This window comes from Pundamilia nyererei, unplaced genomic scaffold (genome assembly GCF_000239375.1).
Source record: "Pundamilia nyererei isolate P.nyererei 1_Seehausen unplaced genomic scaffold, PunNye1.0 scaffold00358, whole genome shotgun sequence".
In the NCBI taxonomy this organism is placed as follows: domain Eukaryota; kingdom Metazoa; phylum Chordata; class Actinopteri; order Cichliformes; family Cichlidae; genus Pundamilia; species Pundamilia nyererei.
The window spans coordinates 346,789-363,467 of NW_005187759.1; the positions used below are offsets into that span (position 1 = coordinate 346,789).

General features: G+C 42.6%; 1 protein-coding gene across 1 annotated transcript in view; it reads left to right on the forward strand.

Annotated features, from left to right (window-relative positions):
* LOC102210792 (disco-interacting protein 2 homolog C-like) overlaps positions 1–16,679 on the forward strand; it is a 194,199-nt gene that overhangs the window by 150,834 nt on the left and 26,686 nt on the right. The window contains exons 10-21 of the mRNA XM_013915755.1: positions 4,282–4,392; positions 6,854–6,977; positions 10,259–10,368; positions 11,266–11,368; positions 11,492–11,556; positions 12,260–12,353; positions 12,449–12,568; positions 13,144–13,258; positions 14,312–14,451; positions 15,034–15,170; positions 15,250–15,458; positions 15,700–15,814. Coding sequence (XP_013771209.1) covers positions 4,282–4,392; positions 6,854–6,977; positions 10,259–10,368; positions 11,266–11,368; positions 11,492–11,556; positions 12,260–12,353; positions 12,449–12,568; positions 13,144–13,258; positions 14,312–14,451; positions 15,034–15,170; positions 15,250–15,458; positions 15,700–15,814 — 1,443 coding nt within the window. The remainder of the gene's footprint in view (positions 1–4,281; positions 4,393–6,853; positions 6,978–10,258; positions 10,369–11,265; positions 11,369–11,491; positions 11,557–12,259; positions 12,354–12,448; positions 12,569–13,143; positions 13,259–14,311; positions 14,452–15,033; positions 15,171–15,249; positions 15,459–15,699; positions 15,815–16,679) is intronic.

A 16,679-nucleotide genomic window follows, 5' to 3' on the forward strand; every position in this document is an offset into this window, starting at 1 on the left:
TGGTTTACAGTTTCATTACATTTTTCCTTTTCAACCTTCTGTTTTGTTCAGACCTGTCAGTAACAAGTGACACATTTTTCCTGCATATGACACTTTTCATCAACAAGGAAGCTGTCAGAGCGGTTTCCTGAAGCAATTCCTTTTTTTCCACCATCAAAGAAATGTGTCAATTTAGTTTTTTTCCACCCAGAACCTTTGGTGCGTGTCCTCCCCTCTCTCCTCCCCTCTCTCCTCTCGCCTCTCGCCTCTCACCTCTCTCCTCCTCTCCTCTCCTCTCGCCTCTCGCCTCTCCTCTCCTCTCGCCTCTCGCCTCTCCTCTCTCCTCCTCTCCTCTCTCCTCTCGTCTCTCCCCTCTCTCGTCTCTCCTCTCTCCTCTCCCGTCTCTCCTCTCTCCTCTCTCCTCTCCTCTCGCCTCTCTCCTCGCCTCTCTCCTCTCGTCTCTCGCCTCTCTCCTCTCTCCTCTCCTCTCCTCTCCTCTCCTCTCGTCTCTCCCCTCTCCCGTCTCTCCCCTCTCCCGTCTCTCCTCTCTCCTCTCCTCTCCTCTCTCCTCTCTCCTCTCTCCTCCTCTCCTTTCTCCTCTCTCCTCCTCTCCTTTCCTCTCTCCTCTCCTCTCCTCTCTCCTCTCTCGTTCTACAGCTTCACTTTAATACTCTATAACAAGAAAAATGCTACATCATAATATTTGTAAGAAGTTATTCCAGTGAGCTATTATGAAGCGTCCTGTATAAAGAGCTGGACTCACAAACATCAGCCTCTTCCCGCTTTGTTTCTTTTGGTATTTGTAAATCAAAAAGCAGCGAGAGAGTTTGTTGACGTCACCTCTCAGGATTTATGCAAAATCCGCCACATGGAGGTTACTTAATACTTTAAACATGGACTCTTGCATTGTGCTTCCTTTCTTCTGTTCCATGCTAATCATCACATCATGCTCAGAGCCCCCTATTACCCAACACTCCACATGCCTCCACACATGAAATCATGCTTAAGTGGAAAAAGGTTCAGTAATGCTCCCACATGTTTCTGCTGCCACGTGACACCCATACTTCTTGCCCCTCGTTCTTCTTTATTTTAAGCTTAATTTCCAGCTCAGTGGGAGACTGAGTCAAGACTGGCTCCATGCCAGCGTGTGACGTTTTCAGCCAGAAGGCTGTGTGTTTAATTACATTGCAAATTCTTTCCCCTGTAATTTGTTTAGAAGACATTTTTGCTGGAGCTTTTAGAGAAATTACACTGCATATTTTCAGTATCTCACCTGAGCAGAGTGCTTTGCAGAACGATTAAACAAATAGGTTTCAACAGGAGAATGTTTAGAAAGCCGATGAGATTTAATTACACGCGAGCAACAATAAAGGAGTTGTTACTTTATGAAATTACGTTAGAGGTTTTGTGTTTCTGTGCAGAGAAACAAGTTCAGTAAGGTTTCAGGGAATGATGCTGCTGAAGAATCAGATAAAACTGTGGATGTGGTTTCTCTTTAACAAGTCCTCTTGTGCCAAGTTTTGTTTTTGAATTACATTTTCAATATGACATCATTATTGCAGGGGACTGCAGATCCAAACGGACTCCAACTCTGGCAAAGAGCATCAAATGGCAGTAATTTTCATACAAAATGAGTTTTTTAAAAAGCTGTGGTGTCATGTGACACGGGGGGAGTCATTACAGAGGTGAAAAAACTAAAATGAGAAAGGAGTAAAAAACATTTCCCAGAGGCTCTGAGCACCACACAATCATCAGGTTCGTTAAATTCAATTTCTTTTATTTTTTTATTATTACATTCACTTAGATCTTTACTTTTAAATTACTTTTTAATGAGAGCTTTCTATATTTTAATCCTTACCAGCACCGAGACCTGAATAATGTCATCTCGTTCTGTCATTTGGTTTTATGATGAATGACAATAAAGAACTTTCAACTGAGAAGTGTTAATCCCATAATGCACGGTGCACTCAGGAGTACCTGTCCAGTACGGATGGATGGATTGTCTGAGATTTGCACCGAATTTCTCTTTTTTCCCTATGTTTGTCACATGCATACCCTCCAAAGCAAAACATGCATATGATATTTCTTCTGGTGTTTAAGTTTGAGGTTCAAAGCCATCTCCACTGTGATTGTGCTGTAGAAACAGGTAAAGGTATTTACTTATTGAAGTCCAGGCTCTGGCTGCTGGGCTGGGGGTCAGCGTACACTCGTCTTTAACACCGCTCTGGGTTATTCACTAGCTTTGTGTTAGCATGCTGTCTGTGCAGATACTTGTATTTGCAGTATAATGCAGTTATTTCATGCAGTTTGAACTTCACCATCACACTTTTGTCCTTCTGTGCAATAATAACAAAAGTATCATATTTCATTCCTGATTGTATACAAGTGCACAGGAAGTGTTTTTCTTCTTCTAAGCTTTCATTGTGCAGATAATTGAAGGACCCATGCTTGTATTAACATCATTGTAGCTGTGATGTCCATTACCACTACAGAACACAACGCTGCAACATGTAACTAGTTAATGGCCTAGTGTGTTGCATTAGAGCCGTTCTTTTTGTGTCATCGCTGTTATGCAAGTCTTGTTGAGATCGGGTTTCCTCACTGCAGAAAGAGTGCTTAACGAGGATCAGATGTAAGTTGGAATAATTTAGCATTTACTTGGTACCAAAGAAAGCTGGTGCAACAGCACATCTTTACAGTTCTGACATTGTTCTCCCACCGAGATCATTTTTCTATTTGCAGACAGATATTCCTCTTTATTCATTCAGTACCTTCTAGTCTTCTAGCCCAGCTTTCTGACTTTTCATGAAGCAATGAATAGCTCTGCATGTTTTGCATCAAGAATTTCCATGAATGTATGGCAGTTCAGTTCAATTCAGTTTTATTTATATAGCACCGAATCACAATAACGAGACTCTTTAAATTGTAAGGTTAACAACAAAAGAGAGAAACGCATTTGACGGAAGTGGGTAAGAAAAACTCTGAGCCAGGCTCGGGGAGGGGCGGCATCTGCTGTGGGAGAGGGAGACGGGACGAAAGTCACACTGAGATATGCGATGTAAAGAAAACAAGTGGGCAGCTCACGTACGTGCAGTGTTTCCTGACATGCACTCTGCAGCCTTTACAAGCAGAAAACGTGAATCTCTCGGCTGTCGTTTACAAATGAAACCTGACCTGCTTCAATGAGGCGTGCACATGTCAACAATAGCCCTGTTAAAGCATCATTACACCACTGTCATTCATTCAGGTGCACTTAGCTTATACCGCCAACTCTCTGCCACACACACACACACACACACATTAACACACTCACATCCACTCTTGTGGTGTACTGTACTGTATATGGAAGCTATTAAGAACTTAAGCAGGGGTCCACCATTATCATCACAGCATGCAACTGGAGCTGAACTGGACCAAAATGCTAGAGCGCGAGATAACAGCCTAGCTGTGACGTAGAAAGCGGGTTGATGGGTTCATGCTCTGTGGACACGATAGTGGAGAGAAGTTTGTATCTTTGCACTAGTACTGTAAATACTGTACGTCACCAAACTTATGAAACACAGTCAGAAAGTTGCGAGGGAGTGAAAGACACAAGGTGATGGCATTAAAGGAGAAATTGTCCAAATTTACGTTAGCGCAATTTCTTTAGGTGCAGCTTGTTTACTGAGAGAAATTAAAATTTTAGCATTGAGTTTTAGTGTATTCTGTGTGTTTTTAACAAGAGCTGTTTAAAACGGCAACCAGTAGTTCAGAGGTTTAAGTTGAACCTCAATGTGCTAACAGAAGGTTTGAAGGCAGACGACTGGAATGAGAGGAAGGACTGTGAGCAGGAGAATGTGAAGTAAAAGATATTTGAAAGTAGAAGAGGTATTAAACAGAACAAAGAAAGCAGAAGGAGAGGAATAGAGGAAGTGAAAGAGGGAGGGATGTTGACCAGATGCCCCCTAAATGATTCAGCTTTGTTCTTCTCTGGTTCTCTGGCGGCAGCTCCTATCAGCCATCAGCATCCAGCATCACAGACACAAAACATGCTCCTTTCCTGACTTCGTTGCTGCCTTGTCTGCTCTGTCTCGCGCTCTCTCTTAAGTAAAACAAAAACCTCTGAAATCCTTTCAGATGTGATATTTCAGCCTATGATTGGTTTAAATGTAACTCCTGGTTTGGTTTGAATAACCAAATATTTTTTGTTTATTGCTTTAACCATCAAGGCAACATCATAACTTTCCGTCCATCCTGAAATTTCCAAAGATTTCTTCCCGTTTTAATCTGTAACACATGTATTATGTCTCATTCTGCCTGTAGGTGGCGCTAGTTTTCCCTAACAATGACCCCGCCTCCTTCATGACAGCCTTCTATGGCTGCCTGCTGGCTGAGGTGGTTCCTGTGCCAATAGAAGTACCGCTGACCAGGAAGGTAAGAGGAAAACCGTCTAATTAAAATTTAAGGAATAGTGAAAAATATGTGGGCGTTAAATATTACTATATGGTGAAAAGTATTTTGTAATATTAAAAAAAAGGCAAAACACCAGCCAGCAAACTGCAGTTTAATACAAGTAGAAGAAACCTTAATACTAATTTACATAAAACTGGATATAAACTGTTTATTAAAAAGAAATGGAAGCAGTATCCTTAATAAAACAGTAACTTTTATTATTTTTTGCACCCATGCTTGTTTTATTTAATAATGCAGTCCTCAATTCTTCTTAGTATGGACGGTTCTGAAGACTGTAAAGCTGTTTAAGGGTCAGATCATTGATGTAGTAGTTTTTTTGGCTGTTGCAGTATTTTCTGTTCAGACGGGGATTGTTGAAAAGGTGCGATGTGATTTCCAATGTTTGTGTGGCCAATAGCAGTGTTAACGGGCCACCGTGACTACAGGCTTCCTCGATGATTAATGGCGTCACGTTCGGGGATCTAGTTCAGAATTCAGGGAGCGTTCGTGGACCTTTGAGTGTCATGTCTCCTCAACAGCATCTAGAATAGAATAGCCTTTATTGTCATTGTACAGAGTACAACGAAATTGGAGTGCCACTCCCTTGGTGCAAGATAAATAATAAATATAAATGTAAAATATAAAAAGTACAATAAAATAATCGCAAGTACTCAAACAATAGTACTTGCGATTATTTTAACAAAAAGGAGGCTGTAAACTAATCATGGGGTTGAAGGTTGGATAACCACCCCCTCCACATGTTTTGCTCAAGTTCAAGTCGATCCTGACAGGAGGTTTTGGATTTCTTCATGGCTTCATAGCTGGTGTGAGAGTCCAGGTTACTGCATGCATTGATTTCAAACAGCAAAAGGGATTGACTTGTTCTAATAAAATCTTCTTAGCTTTAGCAGTTCATCAAGTAGGAAATGTGACGCACACCATTTGTTTTTTGCTGTACTTTCACTGCATCGGTGGTGCTGGTGCGCTGTCTTCAGGCACAGGATGTTTGCATATAAAGGCCACAACAAAGCTCAATGTCTTGGCTGCTGCTCAACAAGAAAAGGATCCATGCCGAGCTGAACTGTAGGTAACTGGATTACCAGTCTGCAGTGCTCAGTTATCAGGTACCTTGCAGTTTGTTTCGAATCTCTTAGATTACCAAATACCCAAGAAAACAAGAATAATTCACACAGGTTCAGACATGCTCTGCTTTATATCATGAGGAGGGGATTGGTCATTAAAGGTTGACAATGAGGAGTTTCTATTGTTGAAAGAACAATTTGATAACATTTCTATTTAAATGTCGTCTTATTTTCTGAAGTGAAGCTGCATGAGCAGGTTGAACAGAGGACGTGCAGCAGAGTCGTGCAGAGCTAATTCACACCAGTCAGTGGAGCTAATGCAACACTGGGGGGGATAGCACTGAAAACATGAGTCATTGGAAGGCACTTTGTGATTCAACACAGAGGCCGCTGAGCTTTGAGCTGAGGTGTAATGAGAGCCAAATGTCTCTGAAGAAGCGACTGCGCTGCTGCTGCCGTACATTTGTTTGAGTCATCGTTTGGACTGAGCGTAGCTCCGCATTGTAATATCCTCTGGGAGGAACCAGGAGGGCTGGTGTGAGTCTCGTAGTCAGTGTGGATTTCTGATGATCAGCCTAGTGATCACTTCACTACACCTTCCTGTCAGGCTGATTGTTTACAGAGAAGCAGGTAAATTATGACGTGCATCGAATCTGCAGTGAGCAACGAGGAAACAGCAGCAGGAACCGACAGAAACGCCATGTTTCCATCGTGTTTTCCCACACGGTTTTCCATCTTCTCACGTTGACTGTTGCTGTTTTATTTCATTAGCAATGTTTCTATTGCACCCAGCGGGAGCTGTTTATCTCACTGTGGCAACACCTACACTTACTAATTAGCATTTTAAAGTTTGCTATTCAGTGCTTAACCAGGAAGAGAGGACTCCCGAGATCTGAGATCTCCTTTGTGCTTTGTCCAACTTAGGCAGCAGCTTAATCAGCATTGGTTGCATCATGAAAGATGCACCTTATATACTTACTTTGAGGCTAAATCTCAGATAAAGGTATGAATATTGTGTCTAACAGAGAAGGCAAAGAGCAGACGTAACATTTGCAGACTGATGTAACTGCCTCAGAGTCGTTAAAAGCAGCTTGATTTCAAGCAGAGGAAGCAGTGAGCTTTAGGGGAAGGTAAAAGAAATCATTCTTGGGAGTTTCAGGAATAATTTCTTATATGTAGAAATTAGTTTATAATATCACAGTTGAACCAGCGAACCTGACAATTTCACATAATCAGCACTGTAGATTTCCCCTTTCATGACTCTTATAGAACAGAGAAGCTGATGATGACCACAAAGCACTTACACATTGATTCCAATCCTGCTGATGACTCACAGATCAATGGTCTTTGTCTCTCTGCAGGACGCCGGCAGTCAGCAGATTGGGTTTCTGTTGGGGAGCTGTGGAGTGACTGTAGCTCTGACCAGTGACGCCTGCCATAAAGGGTTACCCAAGAGTCCCACTGGAGAGATCCCACAGTTCAAAGGTCAGAGGCACATGAAATTTATTCGTAAAAACATCCATACATGCATCTTTAATCCTGTATTGAATAAATCTAGACTGCAGTGGGGATTGTAGTTTAGAAATAAAATCAGCGTCCGTCTTTTGAAATATGCAGAAAAACTGCAACTTTTAACCGAAACCATTAAAAATCTTTAACCTGCTTTTTAGGACAAGTTCTGCTCAAATTTGAGTTTTTCAAACGCGTCATTATTTTAAAGAATCCATTTAGAAAGCAACTGTATTCAAATAATTTTAAAAAGACATCGGGACAACCTAAAGTTGTTAGGCAGTGGTGTCAAACAGAAGGCCCGGGGACCAGAGTTGGCCCTCCAACGAATTCAATCCGACTTCTCTGTATTTTTACAGCTTTTCTTACTAATAAAATCCTCCCTCATGGCCATGGACTAAAGTAATTAAATAATAGATAAACAATTAATTGTTAATTAATGTGTAATTTCACACATTTATCTCTTAAAGCTTAAACCCAAAGAGTCGTCCTGACAGATTTTTTTCTTTACTACATCACTATTTCTTTATCGTCGAGAAAACAACTGAGACATAGTATTAAGACGACACTTTGCTTTATATATATGAAGATAGCTGAAGGATTCGATGTGTGAGTAAATGTCTTTACAGATTGACCCACTTAAGGCCAAAGTGGGCAACTGGTTTGACATCCCTGATTTAAGGCAAACATGAGGCCTGCAGGTCAGCTGTGTCAGGGTTTCACTTTTTCTGTTAACTGTTTGATCTGATTTCTGCTGTGTGTGACATGTAAATGAATTAAATCCAGATGTGTTTGGGTCTGGATGTGATTGTCATTTTTCATTGTGGCCCTCGGTGAAATTGAGTTTGACACCCCTGCAGGGAGGTGGGACAATCCATTCAAACAAAGCACATCGTGAAGGTAAAAGTGCATCCTCTGCCAAAGCTGGTGCTCCTTTTTGCAGTTTTAAAGAAAGTGGTCCATGTTTTGTTGCTTTGCTCCAAATCTCCACTAGATTTATGAAATGATCCTCAGTGATTTTTAGTATAATCTCACTGGCAAACAGACGAGCCGAGCAAACTCTCTGTGAGCAATCACAAAATTCCCTCTCAGCTCTTTCCATTTCTTGAGCCGCAAATCCACAAAAAATAACCATAACCTTCATTTAAATCACAAATTCAAATCTTAATCCACCACCAGACTCTTGCAATTATCAGGACTGAACATGATGTCCTGACAATGCGGCGTTTAAAACTTTCAAACTGGCTGAACGAGACTGCAGACAAACACGTGGTTCAGAGTTCAGAGCGTGGTCCCGCTGTTCAGTTGGATAAATGGACAGACTGATGACTGCAGACGGCTGGGTTTGAGTAATGGATGACAAGGAGACGGAGAGAGAGAGTCAGAGAAGTGGTAATGCAAGTCGATAGCAAAATAACTGACACGACTGAGGGAAGAGAAAAATGGATGCAAGTCATGTGATAGATGGAGGAAAAAGAGACGTTAGCGGTGAACGAAAAGAGAGAATCTCCTGCTGATTAATAACCACTGTTTGCTTTGCAGTAATGGATGTATAAATAGCAACATCATGCTAGCAGATTTTATTGCTCCTTATTCAGCCTGGATTTAGTGTGTGCGTGTCATTAAAGTGGAGTGCTCCCCTTATTGATCAGCAGGCTATAAGCTCATCTCGTTCTGATTGTTTCTTCTGTCTCGCTCCCCTGCAGAATCAGCAGCAGTAAATTCAGGCATTAACAGCCTTCATGTACTCGGCAATCTGCATTCACTCGTTTTCATCCGTGCAACAGCTCAGCACGGAGAAAAACATCCTCATAATAATAATAATTTGTCTTTGTGAGGGCGCCAGTCGCTCTTGCAGCAAAGTTTTCACACGTTATTGTTTTGCTTATATTCACAAACGGGTGCGATTGCGACTCAGCGTTAAAGGTTGGTAATTTGATCTGCGTCTCATCCAGGATGCCAGAATGAATCACACACTGACTCTGAGTTTATGTCTCTTTGAATTAAAGCATCTGCAAAGACAATTAAGAGATGAGGTGCAGCAGAGTAATGAGACGTGAACTGAGAAACTTTTTGTTTGTTTGTTTTATGACTTCAGTCTCAAACAAACTCTGTGATAGTTGTCAGTTGTGCCAAGTTATTATTCAGCATTCTCAGTTTTCCATGACTCAATGAATAAGGCTCAGTTTGCAGCCCACACTGTAACTCACTACATACATGTGTGGGACGACGTCACATATTGGTTTGTGCGGTGTTGACGTTAGCCACGTTAGCTTATGCTACAGTAACAGTGACTGGAGACCACAGAGTGGACTGCGACCAATCACAGTCAGCTGCCGTCTTGGTGCATCGAGATGGTGATAAATTGGCAATAAGATGGAATCATTCTGCTGTTAGTTCTCATTAAGTGGGCCCATGTCCCTTTTTCGGGCTGTACCTGGCCAGGCTCCATGGACTAAGGTCCGGCCATCAGACGGTCGCCCTCGGGCACCCACCCCAGGCCTGGCTCCAGGGCGGGGCCCCGGTAACACTATCCCGGGCAGGGTGAACTGTTCCCTCAATGGTCTTGTCATAGGGGGTCTCTTGAATCGCTCTTTTCCTGTCGACCCTACCAGGGGACCAGGTGGACAAAAGCCCCCCGACAACATAGCCCCTGGGGTCCCTGGGACACAGATACCCCTCCACCATGATAAGGTAGTGATTCATGGAAGAGTTGACGTGGTTCAGGCATCTGACAAGGATGCCTCCTGGGCGCCTCCTGGGGGAGGTGTTCCGGACATGTCCCACCAGGAGGAGGCCCCGGAGCAGACCCAGGACACGCTGGAGGGATTATATCTCTCGGCTGGCCTGGGAATGCCTTGGCGGTGTTCCCCTGGACAAGCTGGAGGAGGTGGCCAGGGAGAGTGAGGTCTGGGCTTCTCTGCTTAGGCTGCTGCCCCTGTGACCCGGCCCCAGAGGAAGATCGATGGATAATTTGTCTGCATTTTTATATTTGTTGTCTTCGTGTAAATAAAACCTTGTTGCACTGTCAGCAGCTGTTGCAGCAAAGCAGTGAAGTCCAAAGTTTCAGTTCTGTCGAAGAGAAAAATCTAAAAGCATTCATGTTGCTTTCTGTTCCTTTTCATAGTCAAATAATAGGATAAAGTTAATGTTTTTCTAAAAAAAAAAAAAAAAAGGCTAAGTGGAGTAAAATAATCCTTTAACCAGCAACACGTGAACGTTAAAGGGATGTTTGTTTTGTCTCCATGGGCGTTCAGGCTGGCCGAAGGTGATGTGGTTCGTCATGGAGTCCAAACACCTCTCCAAACCACCCCGAGACTGGTTCCCACACATCAAGGAAGCCAACCAGGACACTGCCTACATCGAGGTAACTCAAACGATGACAGAAACACAGATGCATGTTCTCGTCAGGGCATCAAAACATTTCCACCCGTGTTGTTTCAGTCGTGAAATCAATGCTGCTACACGTCCTCCAGCTTAGAATCTCACCACAGCTCGGTGGACGCTTCGCCGCTCAATCCTGTCGTCCTGTCTGATTGATTTGAATCTAACGTCTCTAGTAATTGCACGGGCAGCCAGGTGAAATGTCTCCCTGATTGCTCTGCAGATTGAAAAAGGCTTAAAGGAAAATGATTAAAGAAAACGGACGATTGAAAAATGACCTTTTATTTTTAACAGAAGCCACGAATCAGTCGAGATGGGCGAAAGTACTGCGGTGCACTTTATAGTGGCTTAAAAAGAAATGTTAGTTTTTCAGTGACATTAAAAAAGAAAAATGTTACGACTCAAAATGATTCATAGCTTTAAAAGCGACCAATAATGTGCGTTTGTCCGACTGATGTCAGACTTTTCAGACAAAGGAGATCTTATTTTGTGCAGACTCTCACTGATTACTGTCACTGCACAGCACTCAGACATCATTAAGTTTTTGGGAAGTTAGTGTAAAAAAAAAAAAAAGCCTTAAATTTAACAATCAATATTTTTAAAAAATTGCTTATTGACTGAGCTGCAGACACTAATTTGACTCCACTAAAAAACTGAAACATGGACGTGGATGTTCTGGGTCTCGTAGATACTTTAAGTAAACACAGTCTGTAAATAAAAGATGGGGAAAAAAGTCTGTGGGGGAAGCGGTCGTTCGAGGAACTGCAGTTTTTGGTGCTTCCACTCTGGCTCTCGTTCGTGGAATTTTTGTGTATCGACGATCGTCACGCACGCGGGAACAAACCGCCTCGTCACTCTGCTTCTGTTTCTGTCTGTCCAGTATAAGACGTGTAAGGACGGCAGCGTCCTCGGAGTGACGGTGATGAGGATAGCGATGCTCACGCACTGCCAGGCCATCACACAGTCCTGCTCATACACAGAAGGTAGTACACACATTTGCTCTTGTTGATTAAACCTCTGAACAGCGCTGCTGTCCTGCTACGGTCGGCTGTTTCTCTCCGACGCTCAGATGTTGAAGTTTGACTTGCTCTGTTTCTGTTTCTCAGCTGAGACCATTGTGAATGTACTAGACTTCAAGAAGGATGTAGGACTGTGGCACGCCATCCAGACAGTAAGAAAACTTTTGTATGAAACTACAATTCCAAGACGATAGTTTGGTTAAACAAACTCTTTGCCTCAAATATGAATTTACTTTAAAAAAAATGTAATTACAGTTAAAAAGCTAGTTTGTGCCCCAGAACTTATATAACATACATGACTTAAATTACTAAAAGTTCCCAGTTCACAGTGTTTATTGCAGTTGTTATATGAATTAATTTTAAATGTATATATTTACTGCCCAGTTACACTTTCCTCCGCCTCCTGGTGCTGAAGTTCTGCATCTTACCCCGTTTCGATCCACCACACGTGCACATATTCAGTCCAGCTGTGATTACGGTATAAATACCAGTTCTCCACCCAGTCTGGCTTTAATGTGCACCTCGAAGTCTTAGCCAGACTAAAATGAAGCCAAATCTGACACCATCCGGGTACCAGAGGCAGAACAAACCTGAGCGCGCTGACTTTTGGCCTCAGTTCGCTCAGTTCAGCGGCTCTCTGCCGTCAGATTAATGCAGTGCGGTAAAGGAAGCAGCATTTCTTTCCGAGCTGCGGTGGAGTGTAACGTGCCTTTGAGAAGAAAATACTCAGGTCAAGTACTCACGTACAGTATGTGAGTAAATCTGAGCTGAAAATAATCAGCTTTCTGTCCGTTTCACTTCTTTAACTCTGCACATCTTCATCTCTATTAATGTGTCTCTGTGTGCATCTGTCAGAGTGTGATGAACATGATGCACGTCATCAGTATTCCCTACGCCCTCATGAAGGTCAACCCGCTGTCCTGGATCCAAAAAGTCTGCCAGTACAAAGGTGACATAACATATCTGATGAGTCTCCTTCTGTTTGAAATGACAAATTCAGTCGTTTAACAGCAGTAATTTGAACCGGCGACGTTTTATTTCCAGCTAAGGTGGCCTGTGTGAAGTCGCGGGATATGCACTGGGCTCTGGTGGCCCACCGGGATCAGCGGGATGTCAATCTGAGCTCCCTGCGGATGCTTGTGGTGGCTGATGGTTCAAATCCCTGTAAGCTAACAGTCTTTTTAACATATGTTTAAAGTGTCTCCTTTACCTGCTAAATATCCAACTCACATTTATTTGTACACTGATAATGTTTAGTGATGTAAGATTGGTTTTTTAGGAGTTGGGAGCTTCACTGTTAGTGTCCGAGGTCAAAGTTGACCTTCAGAAGAAATATCTAGAAGCCATATCAAACAAAAGGGCATGAAAAACATCATAAAACATCAAAGTTAGTGTAGGCCTTACCCTGTGTTCTCTGAGCGCTCTTATTCCAGATATGTTTTAGTGGGTTCAGATCAAATGACTGACGAGCTGAAGAGGCGTTTGTCCTAAAACATTGCTGCTGGATTGTTCGTGTACTCACACCTGCAGGGCCCTGTTTAAGTGAAAAACATTTCTTTATTTAGATCCTTTTCAAAAAAGTTAACAAGAGATGCGTAAAAGATTACATTTGGATCTGTGACTGGTTTATTTTATTGGTTAGTTTCTAAAAGCTTGGAAATGAAGAAGTAATCATTAAAACCAGCAATGAGCCGCCTCTGCTTTCGCAAAAAGCCTTTAAGTGTTTGATTGTCTCTCAGGGTCGATCTCGTCTTGTGACGCCTTCCTCAACGTCTTCCAGACGAAAGGTTTGAAGCCGGAGGTCATCTGCCCGTGCGCCAGCTCCCCCGAGGCGCTGACTGTGGCTATACGCAGGTACACACACAAACACACACTCTTTTCAGCTGTATTCACCACAAGACACACAGATATAATTAGTACAAATTTATTTGCTTTCTAGCATTTAAAGACAAACTTTTAGCGAGTTATTTCTACTTTATAATGGCTTTAACCTCCTTCCACTGTCCTTTTTTACTATTTTATGACCTTAAATTTACAGTTTCATAGGTTTTAAAACACTAAACTTACACTTCCACCTCTTTAATCATCCAGTCTGTAGTTTAACTTCTGAACGCCACATTTACAGTCAGAGCAGCTGCCAGTCACATGTTGGCTTTTCATTTTTTTATTGATTAAAACACTTTGAGGCTGAGTGTTTGCATCTCTGCTTGTGTGTGCTAATAAAGAGCTTTTCCTCGCTGGGTGTGGGGGATTATGAGCTCTGTGTTTAGAGGAAAACCTTTAAACTTCACTCACACACATGTTTATATGGTATTTGTGAGGACCTTCACTGACACACAGCAGTTCATAGCCTCTAATCCTCACTTCAGCCTAAACTTAATTACCCTTAAAATGTCCTGGTAATGACTGGGGACAGAGTAAGTGCTCTCCTCCCTAAACTGTCCACACTTTCTAAAAACACTGAAGTTGCTTCCTCTTTTCTAAAAAGACGTGTCGCTGTCCTCACGTCGCTGAAGTATTTTGACTTTGTTAAAGTACTGCAACGTTTAAATTGCACTTCCTAAAACTTCTTCTTCCATTAATGTGCTTGAATTATGAAAACAGCCTCCAAAGAGGTCCAGTCTTTCAAAAATGGCCCCAAATGTAACCGTTTTTGAAAATGTCAGTTTTCCAAAATAGTTTTTACTGCCTCCATAATTTAAACAGTCTCCTGACTCTAGAAATGTTTCCATCAATGCTCTTGTGTCATAAATATATCATTTATTTTCATGATATTTTGATTTTCAGGTTATTTCCCTGGACTGTCTTTACTTCCCCAAGACGTGTCTGGACTCTAAAACGAATTTGTAGCTACTTACTTCTTAAACACACTTATTTCTGATAAATGTTGTGTTGTCCCTCCTGCAGGCCGCTGGAGGAGGGCACCACCCCTCCTGGTCGCGGCATCCTGTCCATGCAGGGTCTGAGTCACGGCGTGATCCGGGTCGACTCGGAGGAGAAGCTGTCGGTGCTCACGCTGCAGGACGTCGGCTCCGTCATGCCCGGAGGTGAGACAGATGTCCAAAAAGCAGAGTTTGAACCGAGCACTGCTGAAGTTGTGATACTGTTTTTAATGTATATATATAATTTACGTTTGTCCGCTAAAGCCAAAGAGTAGTCTGCTTTCAGCATGATGCCATCATGACTCTGAGCGATTGTTTACTTTATTTTTACATCTATCGAACCTGCGCAAGACTTTTGCGTGTTTTATTTATTTACTGCATGGTTTCAGGATTTGTTTTTAAGGAGTTATATACGTTTTTGGTATTGATGCACTTAATTAAGACCTTAAAGGTAGAGTTAAGGTCATTAAGGTCAAAAAAGAGACTCACTGTTGTCCTTATTTCTGACTTACTTCATTCTGCAGGTAAGAATCACGAAATTAGTCAACAAGAGAAAACGGTTTCCTTTCCCTGATGGGAGACGGAGTATTTCCTCCGTGCATGGGAGATGGAGGAGGAAATACCTGCCTTACAAATACCTGATTTGAAGTCTGGGAATAGTTAAAACTTTTATTTTAACTTTGCTGTAAGACGACACTGTAACCAGTAAGAATGGATTTCCCAGAGCGTCTGTCTTTCTGCCTGTAGGTCTGATGTGTGTAGTGAAGCTCGAAGGTGTTCCCCAGCTCTGTAAAACAGACGAGATCGGAGAGATGTGCGTTTGTACTGTTGCCACGGGGACCTCCTATTACGGCCTGGCCGGTATGACCAAGAACACGTTCGAGGTGAGAGCGTGAATGCTTCGGTTGTTTATTTATCTTGTGTGCGTTTTGTTTACATGTCGTGTCTTTAAAACCTCTGCAGGTCTTTCCCGTGTCCAACAACGGCACTCCCATCAGCGAGTTCCCCTTCACCAGGACCGGCCTGCTGGGATTCATCGGACCTGCAGGTCTGATCTTTGTTGCTGGGAAGATGGACGGTCTGATGGTGGTCGGTGGGCGTCGGCACAATGCTGACGACATTGTTGCTACGGCGCTGGCTGTGGAGCCCATGAAGTTCGTTTACAGAGGACGGTAAGCGTTAATATTGCTTTAATTTCTAAGCAGGTTGTTTCTCGTTATTGTGGAGCTTGTGTTTAATTTACAAAAGGGAGATGTGGTTCAAACACATTAACGCAGCAGCGCCACTATAAATCCGCCCCTTCACAAATATTATAAGCTGCTGATTGGACTTTATGGTCATTTTGGTGGCTGGCTGTGTGGAGCGCAGTTAAACTGCATGCAATGAAATGTGCTAATTCTGTGTGTTCTGCAGGATAGCAGTGTTTTCCATCACGGTGCTCCATGATGAGAGGATCGTGGTCGTGGCTGAGCAGCGGCCGGACTCGACTGAGGAGGACAGCTTTCAGTGGATGAGTCGAGTTTTGCAGGTACGCTCATATTTCAGACAGGATTGTCATTTCCTGCTGCAGTAGTTTGTTTTTGGCTGCCTGGCTCTGTTCTCGTACCTCTCTCCATTATGATTATGATTAGCTTGATTATGACTCTCGATCAGGTATCAGTGGCAAAGGGCTCATCTGCAGGGATATTTATTCAGTTCAGTTCAGTTTTACACTGGTTGCTATTGAGAGAGCTACTGTAACATGAAGTAAACTAGCAGGACTTAATCCCTGTGATGCCAGTTTTCCATTGTATGAACAACAAAGAACTGTTGAGAGAGTTGACACGACTAAAAATGAGTCATCTCTGACAGATGTAGAAGCAAATTTGGAAAAGAAGAGCGTATAACAGGGGTCCCCAATCTCAGTCCACGAGGGCCGGTGTCCCTGCAGGTCTTACATCTCACCCTGGGTCAACATACCTGAATCAAAGGATTAGTTCATTACCAGGACTCTGGAGAACTTCAAGACATGTTGAGGAAGTAGTTTAGTCATTTAAATCAGCTGTGTTGGATCAAGGACACATCTAAAGCCTGCAGGCCCGCGAGGCCTGGAGTCCCCCCACCCCTGCTATAGAACAAACCTTTTATTTAGACTGCCTAACTGCATCTGTACCCCATGTGGCTAACCGGCATGTTATGTTCTTTTACATGTTTGTGTAAAAGAAAGAAAGAAAAAAATTGTATATACTGATTTTAAATAATATCAACAATTATCAATAAATCAGGAAATAAAAAAACAATATGGTCGGTAGAGCATTGATTAGATAATTCACCTATTTAAATATACTTGAAAAGCTCGGGACACCATTCATCTGTAGTGAGTGTGCTCAGACAGCAAAGTGACTCCGGACTAG